Raw genomic sequence first — 14,086 nt, forward strand, 5'->3', positions numbered from 1 at the left:
CAAGTTGTGATTTACGAAAGCAGAAAATGGCACCGTGGCCATACCCGGCCAGCGGAGCAATAAGCGGTACTCACTTTTTTAACGAACAAAGAAGCAGAGCAAAACGTTGATTGGGTGGCGGATATAAATTTGCAAGGGCATTGTCAAGAAGGATATTTGAAGAGAGACAAAATCTTGTGAGATGAGGTCGTCCGATTTTTAAATGCGCCAAAAAAATTGCCTGTTTTGTTCACTAGTAACACGTTGAGGTGAATCAATGCCCAGTAGTGCACAAGTGTGTTTGTGTATAGTATTTTTCAAGCCGTGGTCATGTGGCGACATAAATTATGGGATTTTGGAGTCGGACTAAGTAGGACATCGCTGAAGGCCTAGGTGGGAAACGCACGTCCCGCCATTGCTTTTAATTGATATCGAATAGCTACAAACAGAGAGGTAAGTTAAGTTACATTATTTAATAAAGATGGCAAATTTGATTACAACTTTTACCTCGTTGGATGTTTTTGTGCCTACAGCAATTTTTTTAAATAGTTATTTATGGTTTTGCCTCTTTGAGCTGTTATTTGACCCCCTTAAAATGCTTCTAAACTCACCAAACTTGGCACACACATCAGGACTGGCAACAATTGCGAGCTAATAAAAAAACCAAACCCCAAAACTCAAAATTGTGCTCTAGCGCCCCCTAGGAATACAACACAGACAAACTGCTCCTAGGAAGAAAACAAAGACAAAACTGCTTGTAACTTCCGGTAGGAATGTCAGAGAGACATGAAACAAAAACCACTATGTAGGTCTGACTTAGACCTACATTTGAATAATTAACATACTTTGGCAAAAATCAACAGGAAGCTAGATATTTTCACTTCAATACAACAACTGCATTACTTTCACAATGCATTAAATAGTGGCAGCAAGACTTCTTTGACCGTGGGGCCCGGGGGCAGCAGCCCAAGGCGCGCTCGCACCTTCGCACCCTAATTTGACCCCCTTAACATGCTTCAAAACTCACCAAATTTGACACACACGGTATAGCAAACCTTCCCAACATATTAAGCAACCAAACCCCAAAAATGAAAATTGTGCGCTAGCGCCCCCTAGTAAGAGACACAAAACAGACTGCTTGTAACTTCCGTTAGGAATGTCGTAGAGACATGAAACAAAAACCTCTGTGTAGGTCTGACTTAGACCTACATTTCCAATAAAAAACGTCTATACCCAAAATCAACAGAAATTTTGCAAAAACTCATTCAAAGCAACATTTTTGTAAAAAATGCTATTTTTGGCTCTTTGAGCTGTAATTTGACCCCCTTAACATGCTTCAAAACTCACCAAATTTGACACAGACATCGGTATGGAGCGGCAGACCAACTTATTAAGCAACCAAACCCCAAAAATGAAAATTGTGCGCTAGCGCCCCCTAGTAAGAGACACAAAACAGACTGCTTGAAACTTCCGTTAGGAATGTCGTAGAGACATGAAACAAAAACCTCTGTGTAGGTCTGACTTAGACCTACATTTCCAATAAAAAACGTCTATACCCAAAATCAACAGAAATTTTGCAAAAACTCATTCAAAGCAACATTTTCGTAAAAAATGCTATTTTTGGCTCTTTGAGCTGTAATTTGACCCCCTTAAAATGCTTCAAAACTCACAAAACTTGGCACACACATCAGGACTGGCAGAAATTGTGATCTAGTGAAAAAAACAAACCTTAAAACTCAAAATTGCGCTCTATTGCAATTGTTGAATAAAACACAGAAAAAACTGCTCCTAGGAAGAGAAAACAGATAAAACTGCTTGTAACTTCTGGTAGGAACGTCGGACAGACATGAAACAAAAACCTCAATGTAGGTCTCACTTGAACCTACATTTTGATAGGTGGCATCTTTCGGTTAAAATCAACAGGAAGTTGGCAATTACCCCTTCAAAATAAAAGTTTTGTAAAAAGCCGTCACCTTTTTCCAGACAAAACTGCTTGTAACTTCTGTTAGGAATGTCATAGAGACATGAAACAAAGACCTCTATGTTGGTCTGACTAAGACCAGGGCTTCAGTCGCGGGGGCAGCAGCCAAAGCGGAGCGGCCAAAGGCGGACCCGACCAACGCTGCTTGTTTAAATAGTTATTTATGGTTTTGCAAAAGACCGGTGCGTCAATGCAATCATACGTTGAACTTCACGGTGCAACAGCGACATCTAGTGGCAGACAAACAGTCGCACTTTTCCGACACTTAAGTTTTGAGTGCAGCCAGTACCCGGATGTTGTACTCAACACACCACAAATGGATGGATGTTGAATGAAGCCGGCCGAAGCAACCATAGTTACAAATTTGGTTATGCCCATAATTATATGTATATAATTATATTTAAAATAATTATATGTTTATAGCCAAGCGACCTCAAGAGTCGCTATCTTGGCTACGTGGCGGAAAAAGGACAGATTTAATTGTCCCTGCCCGATCCGTTTGCGCATGCGCTAAAAGAGCAACTTCCGTCCCCGACTTGAAGGTATTATTGTTTTTGGAGGAAAAATAAAAAATAACTGTGGTTGATAACTATTACTTTTTTATGTTAATGTATAGTTATTTGTTTTTATATACGTTGGCTACAACCCAAAGGTATAAAGGGAGTTAATATAGAAGTTCATACATTTGCCAGATCTGTAAAAGACAGCAACCTATAAATGATTGTCGATATTATTCTGTTGCTATGAAAATGTTTCATACACAAAAATACTTAATTTCATGACTTTTAATCATTAGTTAAAACTAGTGCAATGTCAAAAGATAGGAAAGCCGGAGTTTTCTTTAATCGATAGTTTTAAAAGGGCAGTTTGTTTATGTTTTTTTTTTGTTTCGATTCTCTTTTTTTTTTAAAAATCTATATTTTTTTATTTAATTTTTTTTAAATCAATCAACAAACCACTACACAGCAATACCATAACCATGCAATCCAATTTCAAAACCAAACCTGAGCCAGCAACACTCAGAACTGCAATAAACAGAGCAATTGAGAGGAGAAACAAACACCACACAGAACAAACCAAAAGTAGTGAAACAAAAATGAATATTATCAACAACAGTATCAATATTAGTTCTAATTTCAGCATAGCAGTGATTAAAAATCCCTCATGGACATTACTATTAGACATTTATTAAAAAAAAAGAACAATAGTGTCACAGTGGCTTACACTTGCATCGCATCTCATAAGCTTGACAACACATTTCGTCCAATGTTTTCAAAAAGATAAAATAAGTCGTATTTTTGGTTCGTTTAATAAAGGGGTGCCCACACTTTTTCTGCAGGCGAGCTACTTTTCAATTGACCAACTCGAGGGGATCTACCTCATTTATATATATCATTTATATGTATTTATTTATGAAAGAGACATTTTTGTAAACAAGTTAAATGTGTTTAATGATAATACAAGCATGTGTAACACATCTAGATGTCTTTCTTTCACAAAGACAAGAATATAAGTTGGTGTATCACCTGATTCTGATGACTTGCATTGATTGGAATCAGACAGTAATGATGATAACGCCCACATTTTCAAATGGAGGAGAAAAAAAGTTGTCCTTTCTGTACAATACCACATGAAAGTGGTTGGTTTTTGGCATCTAATTCATCCAGCTTCCATACACTTTACAAGAAAAACATTGGCGGCAAATTCCGTAGCTTGCTTGATTGACATTCACTGCACCCGAGGGTCTTGTGAGATGACGCTGGCTGCTGCCAGTTCATTATTATGAAAAAATGACAGAGAGGAAGGCGAGAAACACTTTTTATTTCAACAGACTTTCGCGTCGTCCCTTCCGTCAAAACTCTAAAGGCCGACTGCACATTTCCTATCTTCACAATAAAAGCCCTGCTTCATGCTGCCTGCGCTAACAAAATAAGAGTGATGTGCACGCCAGCTTTCTGAGGGATCGCTTGTGCACGCCAGTTTTCCGAGACTCTGTATTTAGTTAGCGCAGGCAGCATGAAGCAGGGCTTTTATTGTGAAGATAGGAAATGTGCAGTCGGCCTTTAGAGTTTTGACGGAAGGTACGGCGCGAGAGTCTGTTGAAATAAAAAGTGTTTCTCGCCTTCCTCTCGGTCATATTTTCATAATAATGATCTTGCAGCAGCCAGCGTCATCTCACAAGACCCTCCGGTACCGTGAATGTCATTTAAGTGACGTCTTGGTGAAGATTGATGATCACTCATTTTTAGGTCTATTTTTTTTAAAAGCCTGGCTGGAGATCGACTGACACACCCCCAGCGGTCGACTGGTAGCTCGCGATCAACGTAATGGGCACCCCTGGTTTGATAGTTAATAGTTAAAACATGGTAAAACATTGTCCTTTACAATTATAAAATTATACATTTTTTAAAAATCTACTACTCTGCTAGCATGTCAGCAGACTGGGGTAGATCCTGCTGAAATCCTATTTATTGAATGAATACAGAGTCGTTTTGAATCGGAAAAATATCATTTTTGAATCGAGAATCGCTTTGAATAAAAAAAATCGATATATTATTTAATCGTGACCCCAAGAATCGATATTGAAACGAATCGTGGGACACCCAAAGATTCGCAGCCCTTGTTGCCAATCATACTATGAATTGATTAACGTGGACCACGACTTAAACAAGTTGAAAAACTTATTCAGGTGTTACCATTTAGTGGTCAATTGTACGGAATATGTACTGAACTGTGCAATCTACTAATAAAAGTTTCAATCAATCAATCAATGCATATGACGTCACATCCGTTTTTCTTCTTTGCGGCCTAATTCACACGATGGTAAAGCAGATGGCGCGCAGCATTAAGACAAGTGAGAGTGAGATTAATATATACAGAAAAAAATGTTTTAAATGGATGCAGTGTTTTTTTTTTGTAACAAAGGAAGGAAGAAAGTAAAAAGTGGTGAGGCTTAAAAAAGATGAGAAAGAAAGAAGAGCTTGTTTCCTGCTCTATGCTTTAATCAAGTCTGATTTTTTTTCTTCTATTATGGTTTGCAGGGAAGAAAAAACATTTGTGCACGTTCTTTACTCCTGAGACAGTAGATCTGGGTGCCACAAAATTGTTAAAAAATAAAGATGTCCCCCCCTCCCTTGTGGAGGGGGTCCGGTCCGATGACCATGGATGAAGTACTGGCTGTCCAGAGTCGAGACCCAGGATGGACCGCTCGCCTGTGTGTCGGTTGGGGACATCTCTACGCTGCTGATCCGCCTCCGCTTGGGATGGTTTCCTGTGGACGGGACTCTCGCTGCTGTCTTGGATCCGCTTTGAACTGAACTCTCACGGCTGTGTTGGAGCCACTATGGATTGAACTTTCACAGTATCATGTTAGACCCGCTCGACATCCATTGCTTTCGGTCCCCTAGAGGGGGGGTTGCCCACATCTGAGGTCCTCTCCAAGGTTTCTCATAGTCAGCATTGTCACTGGCGTCCCACTGGATGTGAATTCTCCCTGCCCACTGGGTGTGAGTTTTCCTTGCCCTTTTGTGGGTTCTTCCGAGGATGTCGTAGTCGTAATGATTTGAGCAAGCCCTTTGAGACATTTGTGATTTGGGGCTATATAAATAAACATTGATTGATTGATTGATTGAGATATTAAATGCTCTAAAAAAAAAACAAGCGAGAGTGAGTGTCGAGTGTGAGGAGAAAAGGCCATATCAAGGGAGTACCGTATGATTAAAACGACAAAAACGAATCCATCCATCCATCCATCCATCCATCATCTTCCGCTTATCCGAGGTCGGGTCGCGGGGGCAACAGCCTAAGCAGGGAAACCCAGACTTCCCTCTCCCCAGCCACTTCGTCTAGCTCCGAAACCTAAAATAATACGACATACATGCATATTAAGTGTTTTGATAAACATTACTTCAACACTTCTCTCGAAATATTATTCCAACTGTTTCTCAACTATCCATCCATCCATCATCCATCATCTTCCGCTTATCCGAGGTCGGGTCGCGGGGGCAACTGTTTCTCAACTATTATCTCATTATTTCAACTTTCTATCAATCAATCAATGTGTATTTATATAACCGTAATTCACAAGTGTGTCAAAGGGCGGCACAAACCACAACGACATCCTCGGTAGAGGCCACATGAGGGCAAGGAAAAACTCACCCCAGTGGGACGTCGACAATTATGACTAAGAGAAACCTTGGAGAGGACCGCAAGCAATGGATGTCAAGCAGGTCTAACATGATATTGTGAAAGTCCAATCCATAGTGGATCTAATGTGACAATCCGTCACTTCATTTCTGTTAGTTTTTTGTGTTTTTGTATTTACTTCCTGTTCAGTGCTCTTATTTTGTTGTATTTCCTGTTTTATTCACGGAGCACTGTTTTTTTTCTGTTTTCGTTGATTGGCAGCGGTTCACACCTGCTGTCAATCACACTAGTCTCTATTTATGTTTCACTCGAGCACTCCTCGGTGCTCGATGATAAAATCTATGTTGGAGAATTTACTATGCAAGACTGCTTCATGTTTATTTCTGTTTCTTATGAGTATTAAATTATTTTCTTACCTTCACTCAACTCTCCTGGATTCTTGCATACTCGGGGACACACAACAGCAGACATGCGAGTTCCCAACATCTAACATAACCTTGAGAATCAAGTCCAAAGTGGATCCAATATAGTAGCGAGAGTCCCGTCCAAAGTGGAGCCAGCAGGAAACCATCCCGAGCGGAGGCGGATCAGCAGAGCAGAGATGTCCCAAGTCGATACACAGGCAAGCGGTCCATCCTGGGTCCCAACTCTGGACAGCCAGTACTTTATCCATGGCCACCGGACCGGACCCCCTCCACAAAGGATAGTGGGACAGAGGAGAACAAGAAAAGAAACGGCAGATCAACTGGTCTAAAAGGGGGTCTATTTAAAGGCTGGAGTATACAAATTAGTTTTAAGATGAGACTTAAATGAGGTAGCATCTCGAACTATTACCGAGAGCCCGAACGGAAAACGCTCTATAGCCCGCAGACTTTTTTTGGGCTCTGGGAATCACTAATAAGCCGGAGTCTCATGATTCCGACTTTTTATCTCATATTTTCTACTTTCTATCTCATAATTATGATCTTTATCTCAATATTCCATCCATCCATCCATCCATTTTCTACCGCTTATTCCCTTTCGGGGTCGCGGGGGGCGCTGGAGCCTATCTCAGCTACAATCGGGCGGAAGGCGGGGTACACCCTGGACTCACACTCACATTCACACACTAGGGCCAATTTAGTGTTGCCAATCAACCTATCTCAATATTATTACTTTTTAAATCAAATTAGTTTGACTTTCTATCTAGTGATTATGATTTTTATGTCAAAATTATGACTTGTTATCTAATTATTTCGACTTTCTTATCTCATCATTTCGACTTTTTATCTCATGATTTCGACTGTTTTATCTCATAACAAGGACTTTCATTTCATTATTTCAATCTTCTATCTCATGATTCTGACTTTTTAAAAAGTATTTAGACTTTCTTATCTCATAATGTCATAAAAAGTGTTTATACAATCAAATAAAAATAATAAACTCGAAGAATCCAATACTTCCGGCTTTAAAGAAATACATCTCCCACAGGTCATTGCGGCAACTTCCGCCGAGCACAAAAAAAAAAACCCTCGCATGTCTGAATATGTCCCGATTATGTATCGTGACCTCTATTAACTCGCTGTTAATATCATGTTTACATAACTTTGTACTTGAAATGGTAAACATGGGATAACTGAAAAGTATAATTGGACGGATTCCCGGGCATTCCGGAAGCGTGAAATCCCGCGAGGATTTGAAAAAGTCCTCGCGGGATTTCTGGCTTCCGGGAAGAAGGAGGAAGAACTGTCAGTGTAAGTACAAGATGCCACATTCCACTAATACCCTTATAACATCATTTATACGACAACATGAGTCCAATTGGTTATTATATTATTACTAGAGCCTCGGCCAGTGACAGAAAAAGACACACTCTTGCTATATTACTGCACAACTAATGCAGTATTTCCAGGTTTAATGTACAAACCCCGTTTCCATATGAGTTGGGAAATTGTGTTAGATGTAAATATAAACAGAATACAATGATTTGCAAATCCTTTTCAACCCATATTCAGTTGAATATGCTACAAAGACAACATATTTGATGTTCATACCCATAAAAAAAATTTTTGTGTGCAAATAATCATTAACTTTAGAATTTGATGCCAGCAACACGTGACAAAGAAGTTGGGAAAGGTGGCAATAAATACTGATAAAGTTGAGGAATGCTCATCAAACACTTATATGGAACATCCCACAAGTGTGCAGGCTAATTGGGAACAGGTGGGTGCCATGATTGGGTATAAAAGCAGCTTCCATGAAATGCTAAGTAATTCACAAACAAGGATGGTCACTACTTTGTAAGCAAATTGTCGAACAGTTTTAGAACAACATTTCTCAACGAGCTATTGCAAGGAATTTACCATCTACGGTCCTTAAAATCATCAAAATGTTCAGAGAATCTGGAGAAATCACTGCACGTCAGCGATGATTTTACGGACTTTTGATCCCTCAGGCGGTACTGCATCAAAAACCAACATCAGTGTGTAAAGGATATCATCACATGGGTTCAGGAACACTACATAAAAACACTGTCAGTAACTACAGTTGGTCGCTACATCTGTAAGTGCCAGTTAAAACTCTACTATGCAAAGCCAAACTCATTTATCAACAATATCCAGAAACGCCGCCGGCTTGGCTGGGCCCGAGATCGTCTAAGATGGACTGATGCAAAGTGAGAAGGTGTTCTGTGGTTTGACGAGTCCACATTTCAAATTATATTTGGAAACAGAGGACGTGGTGTCCTCCAGAACAAAGAGGAAAATAACCATTTGGTTTGTAATAGGCGCAAAGTTCAAAAGCCAGCATCTGTGATGGTATGGGGGTGCATTAGTGCCCAAGGCATGGGTAACTTACACATCTGTGAAGGCACCATTAATGCTGAAAGGTAGATACAGGTTTTGGAGCAACATATGTTGTCACCCAAGCAACGTTATCATGGACGCCCCTGCTTATTTCAGCAAGACAAGTGTTACAACAGCGTGGCTTCGTAAAAAAAGAGTGCGGGTACTTTCCTGGCTCGCCTGCAGTCCAGACCGGTCTCCCATCGAAAATGTGTGGCGCATTATTAAGCGTAAGATACGACAGCGGTGACCCCGGACTATTGAACGACTGAAGCTCTACATAAAACAAGAATGGGAAAAAATTCCGCTTTCAAAGCTTCAACAATTAGTTTCCTCCATTCCCAAACGTTTATTGAGTGTTGCTAAAAGAAAAGCTGATGTAAGACAGTGGTGAACATGCCCTTTCCCAACTACTTTGGCACGTGTTGCAGCCATGAAATTCTAAGTTAATTATTATTTGCAAAAAAAATAAAGTTTACGAGTTTGAACATCAAATATGTTGTCTTTGTAGCATATTCAACTGAATATGGGTTGAAAAGGATTTGCAAATCATTGTATTCTGTTTATATTTACATCTATCACAATTTCCCAACTCATATCGAAACGGGGTTTGTACAACAAACTTTACGCTGACGTTTCCTTTAACATATATTTTTCATATTCCATCCATCCATCTTCTTCCGCTTATCCGAGGTCGGGTCGCGGGGGCAACAGCCTAAGCAGGGAAACCCAGACTTCCCTTTCCCCAGCCACTTCGTCCACCTCTTCCCGGGGGATCCCGAGGCGTTCCCAGGCCAGCCGGGAGACATAGTCTTCCCAACGTGTCCTGGGTCTTCCCCGTGGCCTCCTACCGGTTGGACGTGCCCTAAACACCTCCCTAGGGAGGCGTTCGGGTGGCATCCTGACCAGATGCCCGAACCACCTCATCTGGCTCCTCTCCATGTGGAGGAGCAGCGGCTTTACTTTGAGTTCCTCCCGGATGGCAGAGCTTCTCACCCTATCTCTAAGGGAGAGACCCGCCACACGGCGGAGGAAACTCATTTCGGCCGCTTGTACCCGTGATCTTATCCTTTCGGTCATGACCCAAAGCTCATGTCCATAGGTGAGGATGGGAACGTAGATCGACCGGTAAATTGAGAGCTTTGCCTTCCGGCTCAGCTCCTTCTTCACCACAACGGATCGGTACAACGTCCGCATAACTGAAGACGCCGCACCGATCCGCCTGTCGATCTCACCATCCACTCTTCCCCCACTCGTGAACAAAACTCCAAGGTACTTGAACTCCTCCACTTGGGGCAGGGTCTCCTCCCCAACCCGGAGATGGCATTCCATCCGTCTTGTGTACTCTAGCCTTTAAATAGACTCCCTTTTTAGACCAGTTGATCTGCCGTTTCTTTTCTTTTTCTTCTATGTCCCACTCTCCCATGTGGAGGGGGTCCGGTCCGATCCGGTGGCCATGTACTGCTTGCCTGTGTATCGGCTGGGGACATCTCTGCGCTGCTGATCCGCCTCCGCTTGGGATGGTTTCCTGCTGGCTCCGCTATGAACGGGACTCTCGTTGCTGTGTTGGATCCGCTTTGGACTGGACTCTCGCGTGTGTGTGTTGGATCCATTATGGATTGAACTTTCACAGTATCATGTTAGACCCGCTCGATATCCATTGCTTTCCTCCTCTCCAAGGTTCTCCTAGTCATCATTGTCACCGATGTCCCACTGGGTGTGAGTTTTCCTTGCCCTTATGTGGGCCTACCGAGGATGTCGTGGTGGTTTGTGCAGCCCTTTGAGACACTAGTGATTTAGGGCTATATAAGTAAACATTGATTGATTGATTGATTCCACCCTTTTCCGGGCGAGAACCATGGACTCGGACTTGGAGGTGCTGATTCTCATTCCGGTCGCTTCACACTCGACTGCAAACCGATCCAGTGAGAGCTGAAGATCCCGGCCAGATGAAGCCATCAGGACTACATCATCTGCAAAAAGCAGAGACCTAATCCCGTGGCCACCAAACCGGAACCCCTCAACGCCTTGACTGCGCCTAGAAATTCTGTCCATAAAAGTTATGAACAGAATGGGTGACAAAGGACAGCCTTGGCGGAGTCCAACCCTCACTGGAAATGTGTCCGACTTACTGCCGGCAATGCGGACCAAGCTCTGGCACTGATCATACAGGGAGCGGACCGCCACAATAAGACAGTCCGATACCCCATACTCTCTGAGCACTCCCCACAGGACTTCCCGAGGGACACGGTCCAATGCCTTCTCCAAGTCCACAAAGCACATGTAGACTGGTTGGGCAAACTCCCATGCACCCTCAAGAACCCTGCCGAGAGTATAGAGCTGGTCCACAGTTCTACGACCAGGACGAATACCACACTGTTCCTCCTGAATCCGAGGTTCGACTATCCGGCGTAGCCTCCTCTCCAGTACACCGGAATAAACCTTACCGGGAAGGCTGAGGAGTGTGATCCCACCATAGTTGGAACACACCCTCCGGTCCCCCTTCTTAAAGAGAGGGACCACCACCCCGGTCTGCCAATCCAGAGGTACCGCCCCCGATGTCCACGCGATGCTGCAGAGTCTTGTCAACCAAGACAGCCCCACAGCATCCAGAGGTTTAAGGAACTCCGGGCGGATCTCGTCCACCCCCGGGGCCTTGCCACCCAGGAGCTTTTTAACTACCTCAGCGACCTCAGCCCCAGAAATATCATATTTTAAAACGTATAATATCATGTTGTCTTTCACACATGATATACCTGACAGTACGTCAAAACTATAATAAATTGACTTGTTTTACTACTTTTTATGATAAATGAATGACAGGTGGTGGTCGGAGGGGCCGTAGCCGCAAACTGGCAGCCACGCTTCCGTCAGTCTACCCCAGGGCAGCTGTGGCTACGGGTGTAGCTTACCACCACCAGGTGTGAATGAATGATGGGTTCCCACTTCTCTGTGAGCGCTTTGAGTATCCAACAATAGAAAAGCGTGTTATAAATCTAATCCATTATTATTATTATTATTATTACTGCTTTAAAGACAATTTTTTTTCCCTGTTGTATTTGAAGGCAAGATGGCGGATGCAAAGGAGTCATGCAGAGAGGGCCCAGGGCGACAGACACTGCTGCAGGTGTCCGACTCCCACGGACGCCAGTTACTGGGTGTGCTTCGGTCCTTTCGAGAGCGAGGACTTCTGTTTGACTTCACCATAAAAGTTCAAGAGCACACTTTCCCCTGCCATCGCTGTGTTCTTTATGCATGCAGTGATTTCTTCCGGTACGTATCCGTCACCAGGGTCCACTGCGGGGGTCTCGAACCCGGTTTACCTGGGGGGCCGCTGGAGGGTCGTGACTGCGCGGGCTGCCGGGGACGCACAAAGTATTCACTTCCGAATCACGTTTTATTTATGTGTTTACCATTTCTACCAGTAGCTATCGTGACCCTGAGCTATGGTAGGCCTTAAGTCCGTGGGTCATTTTGCGACCCGCATCTTTTTTATTTATTTAGCATACTTACCATAAATTACAGGGTTTCCCCGCAGCGCTTTGTTGTTAACAACAAAGAGCCACCGCCTAAACTTAAGTCTTAACAAGCTGCTACGCTCCGTTCTGCCTCTGTCAGTACGTCTCTGCAGCACCCAGCATTGTCCCACCCACAGAACCATCTGATTGGTTACGCCCAGAGCGGTAACAGCCAATATTTTTTCAGCGCATGGAGTCAGTGATCCTGCGGTGGTGTGAGCAGACTGGTGTTTAGCAGGAGATGGCAGCGGACTGTCCCCAAATTATAATAAACACCTCCCAGTCAACTACTAGTAACATCACTATGAGCCCGTTGACATTCTAGAAACATAAGCGGCAGCTCAGCTCGCTCGCAGTCCTTAAGGTAAAGGCTAATTAGCTTTTAGCATGAAGGGGAACATTATCACCAGACCTATGCAAGCGTCAATATATACCTCGATGCTGCAGAAAAAAGACCATGTATTTTTTTAACCGATTTACGAACTCTAAATGGGTGGATTTGGGCAAATTAAACGCCTTTCTGTTTATCGGTCTTTTAGCGATGACGTCAGAACGTGACGTCACCGAGGTAACACACCCGCCATATTCATTTTCACATTACAAACACCGGGTCTCAGCTCTGTTATTTTCCGTTTTTTCGACTATTTTTCGGAACCTTGGAGACATCATGCCTCGTGGGTGTGTTGTCGGAGGGTGTAACAACACTAACAGGGAGGGATTCAAGTTGCACCACTGGCAAGAAATCTGCCGCCAGACCCCCATTGAATGTACCGGAGTGTCTTCACATTTGACCGGCGATGCTAAGACAGACATGGCACAGAGATGTATGGATAACCTGCAGATGCATTTGCAACCATTAAGTCAACTAAATCACAAAGGTGAGTTTTGTTGATGTTGTGAACTTATGTGCTAATCAGACATATTTGGTCACGGCATGACTGCCAGCAGGCTTCACGGTGGCAGAGGGGTTAGTGCGTCTGCCTCACAATATGAAGGTCCTGCAGTCCTGGGTTCAAATCCAGGCTCGGGATCTTTCTGTGTGGAGTTTGCATGTTCTCCCCGTGAATGCGTGGGTTCCCTCCGGGTACTCCAGCTTCCTCCCACTTCCAAAGACATGCACCTGGGGATAGGTTGATTGGCAACACTAAATTGGCCCTAGTGTGTGAATGTGAGTGTGAATGTTGTCTGTCTATCTGTGTTGGCCCTGCGATGAGGTGGCGACTTGTCCAGGGTGTACCCCGCCTTCCGCCCGATTGTAGCTGAGATAGGCGCCAGCGCCCCCTGCGACCCCGACAGGGAATAAGCGGTAGAAAATGGATGGATGGATGACTGCCAGCTAATCGATGCTAACACGCTACACTAATCGATGCCAACATGCTATTTACGCTAGCTGTATGTACATTTGAAACCAGATACCCACATTTAATGCGAAACAAACACTTACCAATCGACATATTTAAGTTGCTCCAGTGTCACAAGATGCGAAAGTCCTGATCGTTTGGTCCGCACATTTTACCGGCGATGCTAATAAGGCAGCCATGCTATGGGCCACTTCATTAGGCACACCCACGCTATGGCCGAATAGCGTCAATAGCTATTCGCTCAATAGCCTCAATTTCGTTTTCGCTATCTGCCTCCAT

General features: G+C 43.4%; 1 protein-coding gene across 4 annotated transcripts in view; it reads left to right on the forward strand.

Moving 5' to 3' along the window:
- kbtbd3 (kelch repeat and BTB (POZ) domain containing 3) overlaps window positions 1-14,086 on the forward strand; it is a 63,602-nt gene that overhangs the window by 6,924 nt on the left and 42,592 nt on the right. For 2 of the 4 annotated variants that reach the window (XM_061919249.1, XM_061919252.1), the window contains exons 1-3: window positions 7,768-7,839; window positions 11,752-11,849; window positions 11,994-12,201. In XM_061919249.1, coding sequence (XP_061775233.1) covers window positions 11,999-12,201 — 203 coding nt within the window. In that variant the 5' untranslated portion in view covers window positions 7,768-7,839; window positions 11,752-11,849; window positions 11,994-11,998. Of the gene's footprint in view, window positions 1-7,767; window positions 7,840-11,751; window positions 11,850-11,993; window positions 12,202-14,086 lie in introns of those variants that run through there. The other 2 variants (XM_061919250.1, XM_061919251.1) reach the window with 2 other exon arrangements.

This window comes from Nerophis ophidion, linkage group LG13 (genome assembly GCF_033978795.1).
Source record: "Nerophis ophidion isolate RoL-2023_Sa linkage group LG13, RoL_Noph_v1.0, whole genome shotgun sequence".
NCBI lineage: Eukaryota > Metazoa > Chordata > Actinopteri > Syngnathiformes > Syngnathidae > Nerophis > Nerophis ophidion.